Source organism: Phyllobates terribilis, unplaced genomic scaffold (genome assembly GCF_046119375.1).
Source record: "Phyllobates terribilis strain yellow unplaced genomic scaffold, ASM4611937v1 Scaffold_5__5_contigs__length_657084704, whole genome shotgun sequence".
In the NCBI taxonomy this organism is placed as follows: domain Eukaryota; kingdom Metazoa; phylum Chordata; class Amphibia; order Anura; family Dendrobatidae; genus Phyllobates; species Phyllobates terribilis.
This window is the reverse complement of record NW_027362765.1, coordinates 261,962,647-261,985,118: the sequence shown is the minus strand read 5'-3', so window position 1 is coordinate 261,985,118 and position 22,472 is coordinate 261,962,647. Positions and strand designations below refer to the sequence as shown.

The window sequence follows — 22,472 nt, the reverse complement described above, 5'->3', positions numbered from 1 at the left end:
TCCCTCATTCTGGTATGTATGGCACCCCTCATCCCGCTTCCTGGTATGCATGGCACCCCTCATCCCTCTTCCTGGTATGCATGGCACCCCTCATCCCTCTTCCTGGTATGCATGGCACCCCTCATCCCTCTTCCTGGTATGCATGGCACCCTCTGATCTCAATCACGCTGCACACAAAAAAAAAATAAACAATACTCACCTCCTCTCTCCTCCAGCAATACGTCCCGCTCTGCTGCCGACACTCACTGTGTGAGCCGCGCATGGGATCCCTGCAATGCGCCCTCACACAGTGAGCTGTGCCAGAATAGTCACTGCACCCCACGCCGGGATTGTGTGCGTGGGGAGCAGTGACCATTCACTCTTAAATAGCAAGAACACTGTACTCGCAACGTGGCTCCTGCTGCGGCCGGCGGTCAGTGTACCTGCTATTAAAGACCATGAATATTCACTACAATCCATGGGAGTGGGTTGTAGTGACTATTAATGGTCTTTAATAGAAGGCACACAGACTGCAGAGCAGCAGCAGGAGCCGCGCTGCGGGTACAGGGTCAGCGCTATTAAGGAAAATGAATATTCATTGCACTCCATGCCAATGGGCATGGGGAGCAGTGAATATTCATTTTCTTTAGCAGCGGGCACAGCGTAGTCTGCAGTAGGCGGCTGCTGCCTCATGTGCCCCGCTCATCCCCCGCTGCCGCTCCCCTCACACTCTTCACCACTCACAGCCATAGGTATATAGTACGAACATATATTGTTCTAACTATAAAACACCCCCCCCACTTTCCTCCAAAATGTTTGAGGAAAAAAGTGCATCTTAGGCTGTGTGCCCACTATGCGTTTAAGCGTTTCCGCAGAGGCAATTCCACTTAAAAAACGCATGGTAGAAGGCCTGCCATGTTCCCCAATGATAAGCCGCATGTGCTGTGCACATGCTGCGGAAATTTCCGCTGCGGATTATCATTGCGGATTTTTTAAATTAGTTTACGTTGCAGATATTGCCTGTGAGCGGTGCCATCACGTGACCCCCGCTGATATCACGACAAGCCGGGGTCTCTGTCTTCTGCGTTCCACGGTGGATGCCAGGCTGTGGGCAGGGTTACTTACCCACCCCCCCCACCACCCGCATCACACCCGGTAATACAAAGTACTGGACAACTTCTTTAATATTTTGTTGAACAACCTTTTGAGGCAATCACACGATTCCTGTAGCTGTCAATGAGACTTCTACACCTCTCGACAGGTATTTTGGCCCACTCCTCATGAGCACACTGCTCCAGTTGTCTCGTGTTTGAAGGTTGCCTTTTCCAGAATGTTTCAGCTCTTTCCAAAGATGCTCAATAGGATTTAGGTCAGGGATCATACAAGGGCACTTCAGAATAGTCCAATGTTTTCCTCTTAGCCATTCTTTGGTGTTTTTAACGGTGTGTTTTGGGTCATTATCCTGTTGCAAGACCCATGACCTGGAGCTGAGACCAAGCTTTCAGACAATGGGCAACACATTTCTCTCTAGAATTCTTTGATAGTCTTGAGATTTCATTGTACCCTGCACAGATTCAAGACACCCTATGACAGATGCAGCAAAGCAGCTCCAGGACATAAGAGCCTCCTCCATGTTTCACAGCAGGAACAGTGTTCTTTTCTTGATATGCTTCATTTTTCCATCTGTGAACATAGAGCTGATGTGGCTTGCCAAAAACTTCAATTTTTTTTTGTCTCATTTGTCCATAGGACATTCTCCCAGAAGCTTTGTGGCTTGTCAACATGTAATTTGGCAAATTCCAGTCTGGCTTTTTTATGATTTTTTCTCAACAATGGTGTTCTCCTTGGTCGTCTCCCATGAAGTCCACTTTGGATCACACAACGACGGATGGTGCGATCTGACACTGATGTTCCTTGAGCTTAAATTTCACCTTTAATCTATTTAGAAGTTATCCTGGGCTCTGGTTACCATTCGTATTATCCGTCTCTTTGATTTGTCATCAATTTTCCTCCTGCGGCCATGTCCAGGGAGATTGTCTCATGGATCTTAAATTTCTGAATAATATGTGCAACTGTAGTCACAAGAACATCAAGCTGCTTGGAGATGGTCTTATAACCTTTACCTTTAACAAGCTTGTCTAAGATTTTCTTTCTAATCTCCGGAGACAACTCTTTCCTTTGCTTCCTCTGGTCCATGTTGAGTGTGGTACACACCATGTCACCAAACAGCACAGTGAGTATCTGTAGCCCTATATACAGGCCCCTTGACTGATTACAAGATTGTAGACACCTGTGATGCTAATTAGTGGACACAACTTGATTTAACATGTCCCTTTTGTCACATTATTTTCAGGGGTACCATCATTTCTGTCCAGGTCTATTTCAGGAGTTAATTTTTTTAAAAATTCTGTGGAAGCAGGGTTTAAAAGCAATGTCTGACTTTAATTTGTTCATTTTCATAGATTTTTAATTTATTATTACTTTTGTCAGATTCAAGTTATTTCTGTGACCATTGTACCCCAATGAGGGGTACCAACAATTTTGACCACTTGTGTAGATAAGTTCCCCCACTGTTTAGGCACATCAGGGGCTCTCCAAATGCAAAAAGGCGTCCACTAATTTTTTAAGCAAATTTTACATTCAAAAAGTCAAATGGCGCTCCTTCCCTTCCAAACCCTACCGTTAGCAAAAACAGTGGTTTTCCCCCAGATATGGTGCATTGGCGTGCTCAGGAGAAACTGCACAAAAATTTTTACGGTCCATTTTCTCCTGTTAGCCTTTCATTTTTTTCCCACAATCCAAAAATGTAAAGTAGACATGTGGGAAAATGTTATTAACTATTTTTGTGACATATCTCTGATTTAAGGGAATGAAAATTCAAAGTTTTAAAATTTTTTGCCAAATTTCCGATTTTTTCACAAAGTAACGCAAGTCATATCGAAGAAAAGTTACAACCATCATGCAGTACAATATGTCACGAAAAAGCAATCTCAGAATCAGGGGGATCTGTCGAAGCGTTCCAGAGTAATTACCTCATAAAGTGACAGTGGTCAGAATTGTAAAAATTGGCCTGGTCATTAAGCCTTCGGGGGTAAAGGGGTGAAGTATATTTTAGTGCTAGTTGAGTAACAATCCTGATTAAGATGGTTATGTAATTCAATAGAACATGCAGCATTATACACAAATAAGTCATATGTCCGCTGCAACTAATTCATTTAAGCTCTATTATGTTAGTATACAGAGATGACTTGGGATAGACCATTCATTTTTGGACTTTCATTATTCTATAATCATTCATAAAACCATACACGTTAAAGGGGTTTTCTGGTTTTAGGGTAATACAGCTTTTTACTGTATACATGAAAGGTTCTACAATTTTCTGCACCCTGTAGCTGTTATCTGCCTCTGCCCACAGTGGTATGACTAATCAACAGGAGGACAAGGAGGGGAGAGTTGTGTAACTGGAGCCAAGGTAAGTGTGAGAATATGATAGCACATGGGTACACATGTACGGCATGTGCTTTAGTATGGTTTGTTTTTAAAGGGAGTTTGTCAGCCTAAACTGACAGTATTAACAAAGCACATTGCCTTGAAGAAGATATAGCTTCTACATAAATTGCACATTTAGTGATCTAACCATTACCTCCATACTAAACAAACTGAAGTTTAGCATAGTTGATTAATTTGGGTGCTCAGTGCACCCTGTGCATGTCAAAAAGGCTCCGTGCTTCGCTCCACCCACTGGGTTTGTATGCTCCCACCTCTCTCACTGGTGACTGACAGCGTTGGCTTGCCAGAGCATTCTATGCAGGTAGTACTTGCTCCAGGCAAGCCACCGCTGTCAATCACCAGGAAGGGAGGTGGGAGCATGCAAACCCAGTGGGTGGAGCGGCTGGCTACACCAAGGGTGCACTGAGCAACCTAATTAGTAGTTGATTCAACTACAGTATCTTTAGAATGCAGGCATCGATTAAAACATTAAAAGGACCACATATACGTTCAACTAATGCCATGGGTGGGTTTGGCCGACAACGAGTTCACTCGTCAATCTAATGTGTATGGGAACCAAGGACGATTTATTGGTGGGCGAAATATCGATCTCAATTGATTTCGGACTGTTGATCGTAGTTTCTCCTGGGCTGAACAAATGCTCCTATGTACAGTATTAGAGAGCCAGCAGACAGCCATCCAATGGGGCATGTCAGGCTTAAGGGTGTGATTTCTATTGGTGCCTTTTTTTAACGTTTTGGCCATTTATTCTTTTTTTCTGCCTTTCTCTAAGTGCTGCCATATTGGAGATACATGCTCCTTCCAGTAGTTGACTGTATAGACAATCCAGCAGGCAGTGTGTGTCCCTTATTGCAGCTGTAATGAACAAAAGTAGGGTATGGCCACATGTACCAACCTCTTGATGTGAGGGCGTCACAAACTGTGCCAACATAAAATGGATTGCTAATGCCTAGATGATTTTGCAGATAAACAAGTTCTACGCACAAAACCTTGAAAGCACTAAAAATCAATGTGAAAACTGCACACATCTGTGGCATTACACCAGGGCTGCTTTCACCCACATCACAGTTCCTTCTCTTAAAATCAGGAAGGGCTGTAGAGAATATCTATACATCTATAGTCTAGATATCCTGCTTTATCTAAGCCTCTAGCTTAGTAAAATCTCCGAGCAGAGATACAGCCAGGGGAAAGTCTTTACGCCAATCCCAACTGAGCGAAGTGTCAATGCAAAACAGCTCTCCTCTAGGATGGAGAAATCTGTCTCTAGCGCCACTTTTAGGTTGCTCCCCTGTACGTTTTTCCTTTTATTACTTACTTTTAACTTTCCACAAGGTTTTGCAGATCCTCAGGTCAAACATAGGAGCAACAGCACAGATAATAACTGCAGCAAGAGCAGCTTTGGGAATGTAGAAGAACAGAGGAGTGAGGTATCCAAGTGAAAATAACACTAGCAGCCCTGTAAAGACAAGGGACAGGTCAGAACACGTTGGATGCAAGCTCTACAAGTTTAATCTTTTTTGCTTAGTATTTTTGCATGCATTGCTAGAATATAAAATTAATATGTATTAAAATTCAAAAATCGCTAATTACACCATTGAAGGACGGTAAAAATGCTTTAAACCCTTTTGCTCTGCTTTTTAAGTCTGCTTTCCCAATGACAGAGCCTGGACCGTAGGATCCTCATTGGACTCTGTCCCGTGGGTCAGAGTCGGGTGACTTACAGTGAAGGAAATAATTATTTGATCCCTTGCTGTTTTTGTACATTGGCCCACTGACAAAGACATGTACCGTCTATAATTTTAAGGGTAGGTCAATTTTAACATTGAGAGATAGAATATCCAAAAAAAAATAAAAATCAAGAAAATCACATTGTATAAATTAGATAAATTTATGTGCATTTTGCAGTGAGAAATAAGTATTTGATCCCCTACAAACCATTATGAGTTCTCACTCCTACAGACCAGTTAGACGCTCCTAATCAACTCTTTACCTGCATTAAAGACAGATGTCTTATATAGTCACCTGTATAAAAGACTCCTGTCCACAGACTCAATTAATCAGTCATACTCTAACCTCTACAACATGGGCAAGAACAAAGAACTCTCTAAGGATGTCAGGGACAAGATCATAGACCTGCACAAAGCTGGAATGGGCTACAAAACCATAAGTAATACGCTGGGTGAGAAGGAGACAACTGTTGGTGCAATAGTAATAAAATGGAAGAAATACAAAATGACTGTCAATCGACATCAATCTGGGGCACCATGAAAAATCTCACCTTGTGGGGTATCGTTCACCATGAGGAAGGTGAGAGATCAGCCTAAAACTACACGGGGGGAACTTATTAATGATCTCAAGGCAGCTGGGATCACAGTCACCAAGAAAACCATTGGCAACACATTACGCCTTAAAGGTTTAAAATCCTGCAGTGCCCACAAGGTCCCCCTGCTCCAGAAGGCACATGTGCAGGCCCATCTGAAGTTTGCCAATAAACACCTGGATGATTCTGTCAGTTATTGGGAGAAGGTGCTGTGGTCAGATGAGACAAAAATTGAGCTCTTTGGCATTAACTCAACGCGCCGTGTTTGGAGGAAAATAAATGCTGCCTATGACCCAAAGAACACAGTCCCCACTGACCAGCATAAAGGTGGAAACATTATGTTTTGGGGGTGTTCCTCTGCTAAGGGCACAGGACTACTTCACTGCATCAATGGGAGAATGGATGGAGCCCTGTACCATAAAATCCTGAGTGACAACCTCCTTCCCTCCGCCAGGACATTAAAAATGGGTCGTGGCTGGGTCTTCCAGCAAGACAATGACCCAAAATATACAGCCAAGGCAACAAAGGAGTGGCTCAACAAGAAACACATTAAGGTCATGGAGTGGCCTAGCCAGTCTCCAGATCTTAATCCTATAGAAAACTTATGGAGGGAGTTGAAGCTCCGAGCTGCTAAATCTTAATGATTTAGAGATGATCTGCAAAGAGGAGTGGACCAAAATTCCTCCTGACATGTGCGCAACCCTCATCATCAACTACAAAAAACGTCTGACTGCTGTGCTTCCCAACAAGGGTTTTTCCACCAAGTATTAAGTGTTGTTTGCCAGAGGAATCAAATACTTATTTCTCACTGCAAAATGCAAATAAATTTATCTAATTTATACAATGTGATTTTCTTGATTTTTTTTGGATATTCTATCTCTCAATGTTAAAATTAACCTACCCTTAAAATTATAGACTGTTCATGTCTTTGTCAGTGGGCAAACTTACAAAAACAGCAAGGGATCAAATAATTATTTCCTTCACTGTAAATCTCGCAAATGACAAAACTGGAATAAGAGAAGTGCACACACATTGTAAACACATCCAGGTGTAACATGGTCGAACATCTACACATTTGGGTGAATTCAACTTATAAAGGAACCTATCTGATTTGTAGGTTTATTGGAAGGGATTCAGAATAACTTGTAATTTATTCATTGACATCCCTGCTGTCTGTGTGCATACAAGTCCAGTGGGTGGTCCTACTCAGTGACTGAAAGCTATCTCTGCATTCAGTCATGCAAGGAAGACTGTCAATCATGGTGTAGGACCACCCACTGGACTCATATGTATACAAACACCAGCGATTTCAATAAAAATCAAGGTTTACTTTTGCCACAACAATGTATATGAATCTGATCAGCCCCTACAGCTTTATAACATCCTGCCTGCAGATCAGATAGTATGTTCAATATAACAAGTTCCCTTTAAGTCAGAAAAAAAAAACCCACAATCTCGCACAGACACCTTTTTAGAAACTCTTTTAACCTTAAAAAAAAACCCTCTATGAATTCAGAAAGTCCTAAAAGCATGTGTAGCTAGAAAGTAAGGTTCATGGGAAATGGGTTCTTGTGTTGCGTGCTCTCACCTGTGAGGATGCCACCTGTGGGGGTACATGCTCCAGTCTGTGAATTAAGTGCGGTTCTAAATACAAGAACAAAATCAGGATGAGGAATATTTGTGTAGGATGACGTTACAGCCAGTTACGATTTTCTCACCTTCCAAAGCTTCCTGTAACAGGATATGCGGAGAGGAAGGAGCCTAAAAAATTTGTCAGTCCTATAAGAAGAAAAAAGTAATCAAAATTTACTGATATGAATCCCAATGAAAGTAGTTATAAACCAAACATTATATTTATTTTGTGAACCTAACTAAGAGTAGCTAGTCTGATAAATTGTCATAATCCTATGGAACCTTTGTAAATATGCATGTCTTACTCTAGTAAAACAGAGCATCATTAGTACAAGTGATTACTATCTAGAATGGTGGATATCTGGCACACTCAGCCATTGATGTGACAAAGAGGGCTGGCTGTATGGCTCAATTCATTAGCAAAGCCAGTCATTTTCTCTGCATCCGGCAAGATGAAGAAGGAGGCTGGCTTGGCTAATCAAATGAGCCACAGCCAGCTCCTTCACACATTACCGATACAAAGTAATAAGTATGGATGAGGGAATCGGAACTGTAAAGTTCAGGGTTCATACTGGACACCTAGTGTCGAGTGTCAAACTCTGAACACAGACTTTTGCGGAAGTCCGTTTTACTGTTCGGGTTTGGTGCCAAATAAAGTTAGACAAGCTTTCAGACTGTGGGCACTTCCAAACCCATCACAGGCATGCCAAGTATTGGCATGGCTGAGATTGGCTGGCGCAACACATTGCCCAGAATGTAGAAACTAGGTATCAAAGGTGTTGTCGCCATTGTGCTCTGAATAGAGTAGAGTAGGGGCAGTGTAAAATAAATAAAAAAAAAAAAAAAAAGTTTTGGGTCATCCTCCCCCTTTATTTTTAATAACCAGCAGTGGCACAAAGCAGACAGCTGGGGGCTGATTTTAATAGGCTGGGAAGGTCCATGGATATTTGCCCTTTCCCAGTATAATAAAACAAGCTCACAGCTGTCTGCTTTCCCTTGGCTGGGGGACCTCACTTTTTTTTATGTATTTATTAACAAGTACAGTAAACTACACATGTAAGGCAATGCTCCAATATTCCAATTGGACGTCCACCTCCTAGTTCAAGATTATTTATTTTTTTTATTCTATGCTAATTTAAGTAATTTCCCTGTCCACATTTGTTTGTAGGGCAATTGTCCTGTTCACACCCCCATTTTGCAGCCTCCTATCCATTACTACAAACATTTTACAGCACCAAAGTTTGGGTCCCCATTGACTTATATGGGGGTTTGGTTTCGGGGGTCAAGTTTGGGTACCCGAACCGAACTTTGGATTAAAGTTCGTCCGAAACCGAACTTCCACGGGTCCGCTCATCCAGTGTAATAAGCTCTCTGCCTGTGTTGGAATACATATGGAAGTGGAGTTTCTGGGGCCATGACAGGAGTCCAATACATCAGAACAGATTTCCAAATTATAGTACATTAGTAAATTCCGTTATTTTACCGTTGCCAAACAACCTTCTTGATCCCATCAACCTTTTATTATAGAACTGGAATTTAGTATACATGAGCACAATGAATTATGAAGGTTACCTATTGCAAGTAACTCCTGGTTTGTGTTGATTCTGTAGCTATTCTGAGATGCTGCACAAACAGAAAAAATAACAAAAATGTATATATGCATAATGTGTAAAATGTCTTAGTTTTCATTTATTTCATTACAAAAAATAACCAAAACAAATTAACAGCAATAAATGGGAGATGCAGAAACAGAAGAGAGGAAGAAGGGAAGTCCAAGTTATCTAACAGAAGGGAAGTACTAAGAATTTTGCTAGCTGGGGATGGTGCACATCCAAAGACGACCTTGCACTGTAATTGTTTTTACATTTAAACTGAGTATCTCAAAAAGCCACTATTCCACTGATTCTGATACGGTTTTATTTTTTCCTTTGTGCCACTGCTTTCTAAAGTTATGCCATCCGGTAATAATGGTGCAAATTTTCCTTTCTACCAACTAGGCATATACCAACGAACCTCTGTGGGCAGCATGGTGGCTCAGTAGGTAGCACTGATGGGGTCCTGAGTTCAAATCCCACCAAGGACAACATCTGCAAGGAGTTTGTATCTTCTCCTCGTGTTTGTGTGGGTTTCCTCCCACACTCCAAAGTCATACTGATAGGGAATGTAGATTGTGAGCCTTAATGTGGACAGTGATGATGCCTCTGAAGCGCTGTGGGATATGATGGTGCTATATAAGCAAAGCATACATTAAAAAATAAATAAATACCAGGGGCATAACTATGGAGTAAAGGAGCACAGAAGAATAAGAAAACCTGTTCCAGAATCATTGGGGCAGCACCAATGGGAGGAGATGCTCAAATTCAAATAAAAAAAATCCAATGAAAAGTCCACTTTAAAAAACAAAACAACAAAAAAAAAAAAACACTTTCTGTTGCTGAAAGCTTTGCCCTTCTGAATGGTACAGTAGCACTGCCTTCTAATCAGCAATGCAAAGCAGCAGTAACCCATATATCGAGAAAAACATAAATAACAATAAATATATAAATAATATATTATATATTTTAGATAGAAATATAGATATTTCAGATATTTTAGTATATTTAGTATTAGATACTGTTTGCAAGATGTTATAGTATTGAACCAATTTCAATAAGATTTTTGATAGTTATGCGATTGGAAACCCTAACGATACTTACCAAATGCTCGTGCGATGGCCACACTTTCCAATAATCCCATCAGCGGAATGATAAAAATTCCAGGTCCAATATCCTGTTAGTATACATTTAAGATATAACTTGAGAATACATGATGTACTCATTCATATTATTGCACCATAATTAGTACATTCTGGACATATTGGCCCATTCTGTTTTCCCTTAGGTCTATGACATCACGTGATTAAAAACTGACTAGCTGAATCCTTCTAAGCTCTATGCTGAAACAGGAGGTCAATTTTCCCTGTATGAGTCATAAGTCACTGCAAAAGTCCCTGACAGTGGGAGGAGTGGAGCAGCTGGATCAGGAGATGAAGAGGGGAATGATAAATGCAAGGAATAGAAGTCATAGGCTGGAGTACATTTCTGTTGTAATTTTGTCTTAATTTATGCCAAAAAAGTGACAATTTGTTGACTGTGCTTGGCCACATCAGCTCCCAGCGTAGTTCTGCCCACTGTTCAAAAAGTTAACGGCACTAGCTGGGACTGGTATACAAACGTAACAAAACTTTTGCGCAATTATGAGTTTTACAAAAACTTTGAAATATTTCAAACAGTTTTACACAAGGACATTTCTACATGTAGAAATTACGCGTCACGGACCTGAACCATTTCACTGAATGAGATGGTGCGGTTGTCAGTCTTCTCTGAGAAAGGCGGCAGCTGGAACTGGGGGAGACCTTCTGCAGTCTTTCCAGTTAGGATGAAAGGATGTAAACCCATTACATGGAATGAATAGGCCACTAGACCGGCAGCCACAACCACAATTGCATTTCGAGCTGTAACATATGAAGACTCATTAGTGATGTACAGTGCGATTGTCAGACATCTGGTCAGAGTTCTCCACTGATATACCTGTTGTAGTCACCCACACAATGATGTAGCACAGCCGATAACATCTTGGCATTCCTCTATACACCCTTGGAAAATGTTCTTTCATGAATTTCAATGCCAGGAGAAAAGCAATGCAAAGAAAACCAAGAACAGCATCACCAAGTCTAAAAAGTTGAAACACAATGTTTGTATAACTACATAGAAAAACACAAAACATTACAGAAACTAGGATATAAAATGATGGTGCTAACCTGATGGTGGGAAGCTTGTGAAAGGTTTCATACACTTGGAAGATGAACTTACGAGGAATATCCTTTAAACCTAGAAGATTCTGAAAGAAATAAGAAAAATTCTAATCTCTTTAATACAGGCTAGATCAACCAGGTAGAAAGATGGCAATCACCTGAAATAGACTCAAATTGGTCCTTAAGCTTCATACGTCCCCTGGTCAGCTTGAATAGGCACCAAAAAGACCACATAAAAAAAAACTTAAATTTATCACTCTGATTTCTATGGCTAGTTGATAACAAGAATAGAGCAATATTAGATTTTCAAAAGGAATAATACCCAAATACTCAATAAAGCATCAGCAGCACAGGATATTTAGTTAAAACTTCACATTCAATAATTATGTTTAAAAAATCATGTAGGACACATACATCATATATAGAAAAAAACTGACAAACAGCAGGCCTGTCAAGTATCCTGCAATATGGTAATGTCTGCCACTGGAGTGCTTGTTGCATAAACATATTAGCACAGTCAGATCCACAGGCAGTCACAATGGGAGACCAAATCAATCAAGTGGCATTAAAAAGTGCTTAATATAGAAACAGCAATATAGTCAGACCATGCAGATACCTTGTATATCAAAATTGGTAAGCTTTCTTACAAGAAGGAAATATATTGGAACAAGCTGACCCCAATGTATAAAGATCCACAACTGTCCTCCACAAAACATCTGGAGTATCTGCACACACGGTGCCTATATTCACTCCTGCTAGATGAGGTGGATCAGGTGGTACTTCTGACCAATATACCACCTCCCGATGGTACCGACAGGAGGCGGCTGGTGCTGATTGTGGCACAGCAAGAGCCCGTGAACCTGGCTGCCATACCCCTGATGATCCCCTCACGGATGAAACGCGTCGGGAGGTGGTCAGAAGTACCACCTGATCCACCTCATCTAGTAGGAGTGAATATAGGCACCGTGTGTGCAGAGACTTCATATGTTTAATGGAGGACAGCTGTGGATCTTCTTTACACATTGGGTCAGCTTGTTCCAATATATTTCCTTCTTGTAAGAAAGCTTACCAATTTTGATATACAAGGTACAGTACAGACCAAAAGTTTGGACACACCTCATTTAAAGATTTTTCTGTATTTTCATGACTATGAAAATTGTACATTCACTCTGAAGGCATCAAAACTATGAATTAAAACATGTGGAATTATATACTTAACAAAAAAGTGTGAAACAACTGAAAATATGTCATATTCTAGGTTCTTCAAAGTAGCCACCTTTTGCTTTGATGACTGCTTTGCACACTCTTGGCATTCTCTTGATGAGCTTCAAGAGGTAGTCACCGGAAATGGTCTTCCAACAATCTTGAAGAAGTTCAGAGATGCTTAGCACTTGTTGGCCCTTTTGCCTTCACTCTGCGGTCCAGCTCACCCCAAACCATCTCGATTGGGTTCAGGTCTGGTGACTGCGGAGGCCAGGTCATCTGGCGTAGCACCCCATCACTATCCTTCTTGGTCAAATAGCCCTTACACAGCCTGGAGGTGTGTTTGGGGTCATTGTCCTGTTGAAAAATAAATTATGGTCCAACTAAATGCAAACCGGATGGAATAGCTTGCCGCTGCAAGATGCTGTGGTAGCCATGCTGGTTCAGTATGCCTTCAATTTTGAATAAATCCCCAACAGTGTCACCAGCAAAGCACCCCCACAACATCACACCTCCTCCTCCATGCTTCACGGTGGGAACCAGGCATGTCGAGTCCATCCGTTCCACCTTTTCTGCGTCGCACAAAAACACGGTGGTTGGAACCAAAGATCTCAAATTTGGACTCATCAGACCAAAGCACAGATTTCCACTGGTCTAATGTCCATTCCTTGTGTTCTTTAGCCCAAACAAGTCTCTTCTGCTTGTTGCCTGTCCTTAGCAGTGGTTTCCTAGCAGCTATTTTACCATGAAGGCCTGCTGCACAAAGTCTCTTCTTAACAGTTGTTGAAGAGATGTCTCTGCTGCTAGAACTCTGTGTGGCATTGACCTGGTCTCTAATCTGAGCTGCTGTTAACCTGCGATTTCTGAGGCTGGTGACTCAGATAAACTTATCCTCAGAAGCGGAGGTGACTCTTGGTCTTCCTTTCCTGGGGCGGTCCTCATGTGAGCCAGTTTCTTTATAGCACTTGATGTTTTTTGCAACTGCACTTGGGGACACATTCAAAGTTTTCCCAATTTTTCGGACTGACTGACCTTCATTTCTTAAAGTAATGATGGCCACTCGTTTTTCTTTACTTAGAATTTGTATTATGGCAAGAAAAAAGCAGCTAACAGTCTATTCAGTAGGACTATCAGCTGTGTATCCACCAGACTTCTGCACAAAACAACTGATGGTCCCAACCCCATTTATAAGGCAAGAAATCCCACTTATTAAACCTGACAGGGCACACCTGTGAAGTGAAAACCATTTCCGGTGACTACCTCTTGAAGCTCATCAAGAGAATGCCAAGAGTGTGCAAAGCAGTCATCAAAGCAAAAGGTGGCTACTTTGAAGAACCTAGAATATAAGACATATTTTCAGTTGTTTCACACTTTTTTGTTAAGTATATAATTCCACATGTGTTAATTCATAGTTTTGATGCCTTCAGTGTGAATGTACAATTTTCATAGTCATGAAAAATCTTTAAATGAAAAATGAGAGTCCAAAGTTTTGGTCTGTACTGTATCTGCATGGTCTGACTATATTGCTGTTTCTATATTAAGCACTTTTTAATGCCACTTGATTGATTTGGTCTCCCATTGTGACTGCCAGTGGATCTGGCTGTGCTAATATGTTTATGCAACAAGCACTCCAGTGACAGACATTACCATATTGCAGGATACTTGACAGGCCTGCTGTTTGTCAGGTTTTTTCTATTTGTGATGTATGTGTCCTACATGATTTGTTAGCATAATTATTGAATGTTAAGCTTTAACTAAATATCCTGTGCTGCTGATGCTCTAGTGATAACAAACCCATGGTCCAGTAACATATCAAGTGAGTATTCTAGAAATATTTTAAGTAATAAATGACATAAGAATTGATACTATCTACCCTGGGTGTGCTGCAATTTCACATTCATGCTTGTAAGTAAAAGGATGAAGAACAGTTACAGCATAAAAAAAAAGAATACTGGGATATAGTAAAATTAGTGGAGAGCTATCAAAGGGAGGTCTAAGAAAAAAAAAAATAAAAAAAATCTAACACTTGCGTTTTTAATTTACCTTAACTTGGCTAAAGCCGATCGTTACCGCTGCAGCTGAAGTAAAGGCTTTGATTACAGGGTATGAAATGAATTCCAAAAGGAAACCTAAAGCAAAACATGGCACAGTTACTGCTAACATATATGTTATAGCAAGACTGAACAAACAGTATATTAATCAATGCCAAAACTTTACCAAACTTCAACAATCCCATTGCCAATTGTATGCAACCAGACAGGAAAGCCAAGAGAATGGCCAGCGACACATCTCCGGAGGTGTAGATAGACACGAGGAGGGACATAATGGCAGTGGGGCCTAAGGTTACATCTTTGGATGTCCCAAACAGGCAATAAATAAAGCAGCCGACATAAGAAGAATACAGTCCAAACTGCCAAGAGTAAGAAAAGAAGAGATTAATTCATCGTTAAATCACACAGATCCCCGAAAATCATTCTGATAACACCTATTACTGTTATATTAATAAATGAGCACATGCCTCAAAAAAGCAGCTTCTATTGGCTCAGTGTTGGAAAATATAAGAATCCTAAAATAGCCCTTCATGAACTAACAGTCAATGGGGTCCTGTTCTACTTCTGATTGTCATCCAGTCAATCATGGACCGCCTCAGTGAGGCTAGTGTGGGGAAGGGGGCAGTCTTGTATCTGTGAATTACTTCAAATGTTAAAGGGATATACCAGTTGTAAAAAGTTATCACCTGTTTACAGGATAGACAGTAGCTTTTAGATCAGTGGGTGTGCGACCACTGTGACCTCCATTGATCGCCAGGACAGGACACTTTACCCCCATTAGAATGTAGCAGCAGTGCACATGCTCAACCACTGCTCCATTCATTCCTTATGTATTCCGCTTTCTCAGACAGTCCATAGAGAATGAAAAGAGCAGCGGTTGAGCATGTGCACTGGTGCTCCATTCTAATGGATATAGAAGTGCCCCATTGTGGCAACAGATAGGACCCCGACTGATCTTCAAGTTATCACATATTCTGTGGGAAGGTGAGAACTTCCATCTATCAAAATATTTACTTAAAAGTGGTTGTCTGGTCTTCTGACTAAAGTCTACTATAACTTTATGTGACTGAAGACTTCAAAGTCTTAACAGTGTGCACACTGTCAGGATTCACCAGTATAAACTGTAAGAGTGGGCAGTCACGTCACCACAAGTATACAGTACAGACCAAAAGTTTGGACACACCCCCTCATTTAAAGATTTTTCTGTATTTTCATGACTATGAAAATTGTACATTCACACTGAAAGCATCAAAACTATGAATTAACACATGTGGAATTATATACTTAACAAAAAAGTGTGAAACAACTGAAAATATGTCTTATATTCTAGGTTCTTCAAAGTAGCCACCTTTTACTTTGATGACTGCTTTGCACACTCTTGGCATTCTCTTGATGAGCTTCAAGAGGTGGTCACTGGAAATGGTTTTCACTTCACAGGTGTGCCCTGTCAGGTTTAATAAGTGGGATTTCTTGCCCTATAAATGGGGTTGGGACCATCAGTTGTGTTGTGCAGAAGTCTGGTGGATACACAGCTGATAGTCCTACTGAATAGACTGTTAGAATTTGTATTATGGCAAGAAAAAAGCAGCTAAGTAAAGGAAAACGAGTGGCCATCATTACTTTAAGAAATGAAGGTCAGTCAATCCGAAAAATAGGGCAAACTTTGAAAGTGTCCCCAAGTGCAGTTGCAAAAACCATCAAGCGCTACAAAGAAACTGGCTCACATGAGGACCGCCCCAGGAAAGGAAGACCAAGAGTCACCTCTGCTTCTGAGGATAAGTTTATCCAAGTCACTAGCCTCAGAAATTGCAGGTTAACAGCAGCTGAGATTAGAGACCAGGTCAATGCCACACAGAGTTCTAGCAGCAGACACCTCTCTACAACAACTAAGAGGAGACTTTGTGTAGCAGGCCTTCATGGTAAAATAGCTGCTAGGAAACCACTGCTAAGGACAGGCAACAAGCAGAAGAGACTTGTTTGGGCTAAAGAACACAATGAGTGGACATTAGACCAGTAGAAATCTGTGCTTTGGTCTGATGAGTCCAAATTTGAGATCTTTGGTTCCAACTACCTTGTCTTTGTGCGACGCAGAAAAGGTGAACGGATGGACTCTACATGCCTGGTTCCCACCGTGAAGCTTGGAGGAGGAGGTGTGATGGTGTGGGGGTGCTTTGCTGGTGACACTGTTGGGGATTTATTCAAAATTGAAGGCATACTGAACCAGCATGGCTACCACAGCATCTTGCAGAGGCATGCTATTCCTTCCGGTTTGCATTTAGTTGGACCATAATTTATTTTTCAACAGGACAATGACCCCAAACACACCTCCAGGCTGTGTAAGGGCTATTTGACCAAGAAGGATAGTGATGGGGTGCTACGCCAGATGACCTGGCCTCCGCAGTCACCAGACCTGAACCCAATCGAGATGGTTTGGGGTGAGCTGGACCGCAGAGTGAAGGCAAAAGGGCCAACAAGTGCTAAGCATCTCTGAACTTCTTCAAGATTGTTGGAAGACCATTTCCGGTGACTACCTCTTGAAGCTCATCAAGAGAATGCCAAGAGTGTGCAAAGCAGTCATCAAAGCAAAAGGTGGCTACTTTGAAGAAGCTAGAATATAAGACATATTTTCAGTTGTTTCACACTTTTTTGTTAAGTATATAATTCCACGTGTTAATTCATAGTTTTGATGCCTTCAGTGTGAATGTACAATTTTCATAGTCATGAAAATACAGAAAAATCTTTAAATGAGAAGGTGTGTCCAAACTTTTGGTCTGTACTGTATGATTTGCATAGGTGTACCCGGCTGATCTCAATTCTCTTGTACTGAGAGAGGCTGAGCACGTCTAGTTGGAATGTGACTTGAAGTATGAAAATCATATACTGTGGTTTACGTGACAGCCCAATCTCACCGGCAGTTCCAATGAATCCTGACAGTGTGACTGCAGACTTTTCAGAAGACTGGACAACCGCTTTAGCTCATTTTCGTGCCAGGTTGCCACCAAATCTCTACTTCTTCAGAAGATACAGATTAGATATTAGAAAAAACTTTTTGACAGTGAGGGTGATCAATGAACGGAACAGGCTGCCACGAGAGGTGACGAGTTCTCCTTCAATGGAAGTCTTCACAGACTGGACATACATCTGTCTGAGATGGTTTAGTGAATCCTGCATTGAGCAGGGGGTTGGACCAAATGACCCTGGAGGCCCCCGCCAACTCTAACATTCTACAATATATATCACCTACCTCTACAGGTAACCCAGCCACCTCTGCATAAGCAAGAGCCTGAGGAACCACCGTCAGTCCGACTGTAAATCCTGCAATCATGTCAAGCTGCATCCATTGCAGAGAATACTGTGGTAACCAGCACAGAAATGGGAATGTCCTCTTTAATGTTACCCAGGAGCAGCACCTAGATAATAATCTGGTGCCAGCACTCCTGTCCTGCCGGTTACCCGGCCACTCCATAACTGCGGATGTCAGTCACGTCATGTTCCTAGTGAGAAAGAAAGAACATAGAAACGTATGTGGTAAGTAATGGGCTGATCTGTACTGCAGATTGATTCTGTCATTTTCTTGTACTTTTAAAGCCCGAGGAGTACACCGCTTCAGAGCCACATGGTTCGACTGCACCATGGCCAAGGGATGCAATAAAACTAAAAGGGCATTTCATCTCAGCAATTATATTCAGTGCCTTCAAAAAGTATTCATACCCCATGAACCTTTTCAAGTTACACTCACAAACTTAAATATATTATATTGGGATTTTATGTGATATACAAACACTAAGCAGCAAGTATTTGTAGAGTAAAGAAAATGATACAAGTTTTTTTCAATATTTTAAAAATATAAATCTGAAAACTGAAGTACATTTGTATTCAGCACGGAGTCAATACTTTGTAGGACCACATTTCGCTGCAAGTCTTTTGGGGTACTGTATGTCTCTACCAACTTTGCACATCTAGAGGCTGAAAATTGTGCTCATTCTTCTTTACAAACTAGTTCTAGCTCAGTGAGATTATATGGAGATGGTCGGAATAGCAACTTTCAAGTCTTGTCACAGATTCTCAATAGGATTTAGGTCTGGGCTGTGACTGGGCCATACACACACACTTTGATCTAAATCATTCATTGTAGATCTGTCAGTATATTTAGACTCAGTGCAGGGCCGGCGTCAGCACCCGGCGCACCCGGGCAAATGCCGGGGCCCTGAGCAGGCAGAGGGGCCCACTGGCGGTCGCGCACCCCGCTGGGCTATGGGCGGAGGAGAGCGGTGTCAGCGCCCGCCCTTCTCCGCCGCTTGCTCAGGGCCCTGGCAGGCGGATACTTACCTCTCCCCTTGCCTCCGCAGATCCGCTGTCTTCCTGCTCTGCGCTCCCTGTGACGTCTCAGGTCAGAGGGCGCGGTGACGTATTTTCACCGCGCCCTCCCCTGAGCCGTCACAGGGAGCGCTGAGCGGGAAGACACCGACAACGCTGGAGTTCGGACCCGAGCAGCGAGCGGCGGGCAGCGGGTAGCAGGTGAGGAGAAGGGAGGTGAGTATTTGATTTTTTTTTTTTTAATGTATGGAGGCATGGGGCATTATAAAGAGAAGGGGGGGGGGCATCCTGCATGGGGCATTATAAAGAGGGGGGGGGGGGGACATCCTGCATGGGGCATTATAAAGAAGGGGGGGGGTGACATCCTGCATGGGGCATTATAAAGAGGAGGGGTGACAGCCTGCATGGGGCATTATAAAGAGAGGGGGGGGGGCATCCTGCATGGGGCATTATAAAGAGGGGGGGGGGGGGGACAGCCTGCATGGGGCATTATAAAGAGAGGGGGGGGCATCCTGCATGGGGCATTATATAGAGGGGGGGGGGACGGACGACAGCCTGCATGGTGCATTATAAAGAGAAGGGGGGGGCATCCTGCATAGTGCATTATGTGGGGGGGGGGGGGGGAACAGCCTGCATGGAGCATTATAAGGGGGGACAGCCTGTATGGGGCATTATGTGGGGGGGGGGGGGGGGGGACAGCCTGCATGGAGCATTAAAAGGGGGGGGGGCTGTATGGGGCATTATGTGGGGGGTAACAGCCTGCATGGAGCATTAAAAGGGGGGGGGCCTGTATGGGGCATTATGTGGGGGGTAACAGCCTGCATGGAGCATTAAAAGGGGGGGGGCCTGTATGGGGCATTATGTGGGGGGGTAACAGCCTGCATGCAGCATTATATGGGGGCCAGTATCCTGTATGGAGAGTTATAAGGGGACCGGTATCCTGTATGGAGCGTTATATGGGGACCAGTATCCTGTATGGAGCGTTATATGGGGGCCAGTATCCTGTAAGGAGCTTTATAAGGGGACCAGTATCCTGTATGGAGCGTTATATGGGGGCCAGTATTCTGTATGGAGCCTTATATGGGGGCCAGTATTCCATATGGAGCCTTATATGGAGGCCAGTATTCCGTATGGAGCCTTATATGGGGGCCAGTATTCCGTATGAAGCCTTATATGGGGGCCAGTATTCCGTGTGGAGCGTTATATGGGGGCCAGTATCCTGTATGGAGCGTTATATGGGGGCCAGTATTCTGTGTGGAGCGTTATATGGGGGCCAGTATCCTGTATGAAGCGTTATATGGGGGCCAGTATTCCGTATGGAGCCTTATATGGGGGCCAGTATTCTATGTTGAGCGATTCACCGGTTTCTGAGCCATTGTGGAATTTACAATAGATATCACTCATGTAATGTAAGAAGTGAAATCTTTGCATTGTACTAATATATATATATATATATATATAATATATATTATATTCCTCCGCTGTATCTCTGCATCATGAATCGTGGTATGTGTTAAAGGGGCCCACTGAGACTCTTTCACCCGGGGCCCAGAAAAACCTGGAGCCGGCCCTGGCTCAGTGTCCTGCCAGAAGGTGAACCTACACCCCAGTCGCAAGTTTTTTGCAGCCTCTTAGGCAGCGTGTCAACGATCCAGAGTAGCAGCGGTTTGGATACAGCTCACCTGCGCTGCGTCCAAAACGCTACATTTCACATTAGAAGCACAGAGAATGGGGGATTTATAAAAATCCCATGCCCACTGTGCTTCTATTTGATGCTGCATAAACTCACCGGCAGTGCGGCTTGACGAGCCGCAGCATGTCAATTTCTGCTGCGGATTTACCTGCGTGATCAGACCAAGTGAAAATAAGCTGCGTTCAAAGCACTGCTATAGCCTGATCGTGGGCACATAGCCCGGCAGGTTTTCCTCCAGGATTGTTCTGTATTTAGCTCCATCTTCCCATGAACTCTGACCAGATTCCCTGTCACTGTTGAAGAAAAGCATCCCCACAGCATGATGCTGCCACCGGTGAGGATGGCGTTTTCAGGGTGATGTGCAGTGTTAGTTTTCGGCCATACAAAAAGTTCTACTTTGGTCTCATCTGACCAGAGCACCTTCTTCCACATGCTAGCTGTGTCCCCTAAATGGCATCCTTCTTCATAATGGAGAGCAGCAGTGTAGGGAGATCATATCTACCTGCTCTACGGCAGGTCTTAACTACAGCGTGCTGCGCCGGCCAATATAGTTAAGGGTAGCGGTAGTTCCGGGTGGGACCCTCTAAGTGCAGGGCCCGGAGCAACTGCCACTGGTAGCTACGCTACTGGTCTCAAATAAACCTCTGAGGCCTTCACAGAACAGCTGTAGTTATACAGAGAATAAATAACACATAGGTGGACTCAATTTACTAATTATGTGACTTCTGGAGGCAATTGGTCACTCAGGATGTTATTTAGGGTTATCAGACTACAGGAGACTTAAAAGGGTATTCCCACCTCCAAGATCCTATCCCAATATGTAGTAGGTGTAATAATAGTAATATTAGCAAATATCTCCAATTAGAAATGTAGTATATTTTTTCTGATTCGCTATGTCTCTTTCCTCATGTGCAGGCATCACAGGACCTTGGGTATCCATGGTTACGTCCACTGATAAAGTCACAGTTAGCTAGTTGCTAGTGGACATAACCATGGATACCTAAGGTCCTACGATACCTGCCCATGAGGCAAGAGAGATAGTGAATCAAAAATACTACACTACATTTCTAATTGGAGATATTGGCTAATATTATTATTATTATACCTACTACATATTGGGATAGGATCTTGGAGATGGGAATACCCCTTTAATACAATTGCAAGTCACAATTTTCAGATTTAGATTTTTAAAATAATTAGAAAACCAAAGTACCATTTCCTGTACACTTCACAAATACTCCCTAATTTTTGTTGGTGTATCACATAAAAGACCAAAATACATTTAAGTTTGTGAGTGTGGCATGAAAAAAAATGTGGAAAAGTTCATGGGGTGTGAATGGTTTTTCAAGGTACTGTAGTACAGTATATGCAATTAATGTTTAGTGTGCCGCAACATTAGACTAGCTCTTGAAAAGAGTGTCAATGGTGACAGTTCGTTTCAGGGTGGGGGCAGAGGCTGTGACACTTACCACAACCTCTGCCCCCTGCTCTGATGATGCTTCCTTTGAGTATCCCAGCATGCACTGGGGGCTCTCAAAAGAATCGTCATCTGACATAAAGTAACAAAAAATAAAAACAGATAGGGAATGGTAGGGAATTTTTAAAGCAACTATATTATAAAATAGCTTAGATTATGGTATCAAATAGATGGGGCGTTAGAAGGAAAATGACTTTGCCTTCGGACCATCCCTTTAAAAAGGGGCATTCCCATCTCCAAGATCTTATCCCAATATATAGTAGGTGTAATAATAATATCAAATACCTCCAATTAGAAATGTAGTGCAGTTCTTGATTCGCTATGTTGCTTACCCCATGTGCAAAGCATTGCAGTAGCTTAGGTATCCATGGGTACGACCACTAAGAGTTGTCTGTCACTATATGAGTGGTCATAACCATGGATACCTAAGCTACTGCAATGCCCTGCACATGGGGTAAGACAGTCAATCTGAAGAACTATACTACATTTCTAATTAG

At 42.5% G+C, this 22,472-nt stretch overlaps 1 protein-coding gene across 3 annotated transcripts in view; it reads right to left on the bottom strand.

Annotated features, from left to right (window-relative positions):
- SLC26A11 (solute carrier family 26 member 11) overlaps positions 1-22,472 on the bottom strand; it is a 52,313-nt gene that overhangs the window by 22,704 nt on the left and 7,137 nt on the right. For all 3 annotated transcript variants that reach the window (XM_073684121.1, XM_073684120.1, XM_073684122.1), the window contains exons 2-12: positions 17,733-17,982; positions 14,655-14,847; positions 14,481-14,566; positions 11,241-11,320; positions 11,011-11,153; positions 10,759-10,934; positions 10,138-10,210; positions 9,014-9,064; positions 7,528-7,588; positions 7,398-7,453; positions 4,805-4,945 (exon numbers count right to left, since the gene is read on the bottom strand). In XM_073684121.1, the coding sequence (XP_073540222.1) occupies positions 4,805-4,945; positions 7,398-7,453; positions 7,528-7,588; positions 9,014-9,064; positions 10,138-10,210; positions 10,759-10,934; positions 11,011-11,153; positions 11,241-11,320; positions 14,481-14,566; positions 14,655-14,847; positions 17,733-17,954 (1,282 nt within the window). In that variant the 5' untranslated portion in view covers positions 17,955-17,982. The remainder of the gene's footprint in view (positions 1-4,804; positions 4,946-7,397; positions 7,454-7,527; positions 7,589-9,013; positions 9,065-10,137; positions 10,211-10,758; positions 10,935-11,010; positions 11,154-11,240; positions 11,321-14,480; positions 14,567-14,654; positions 14,848-17,732; positions 17,983-22,472) is intronic.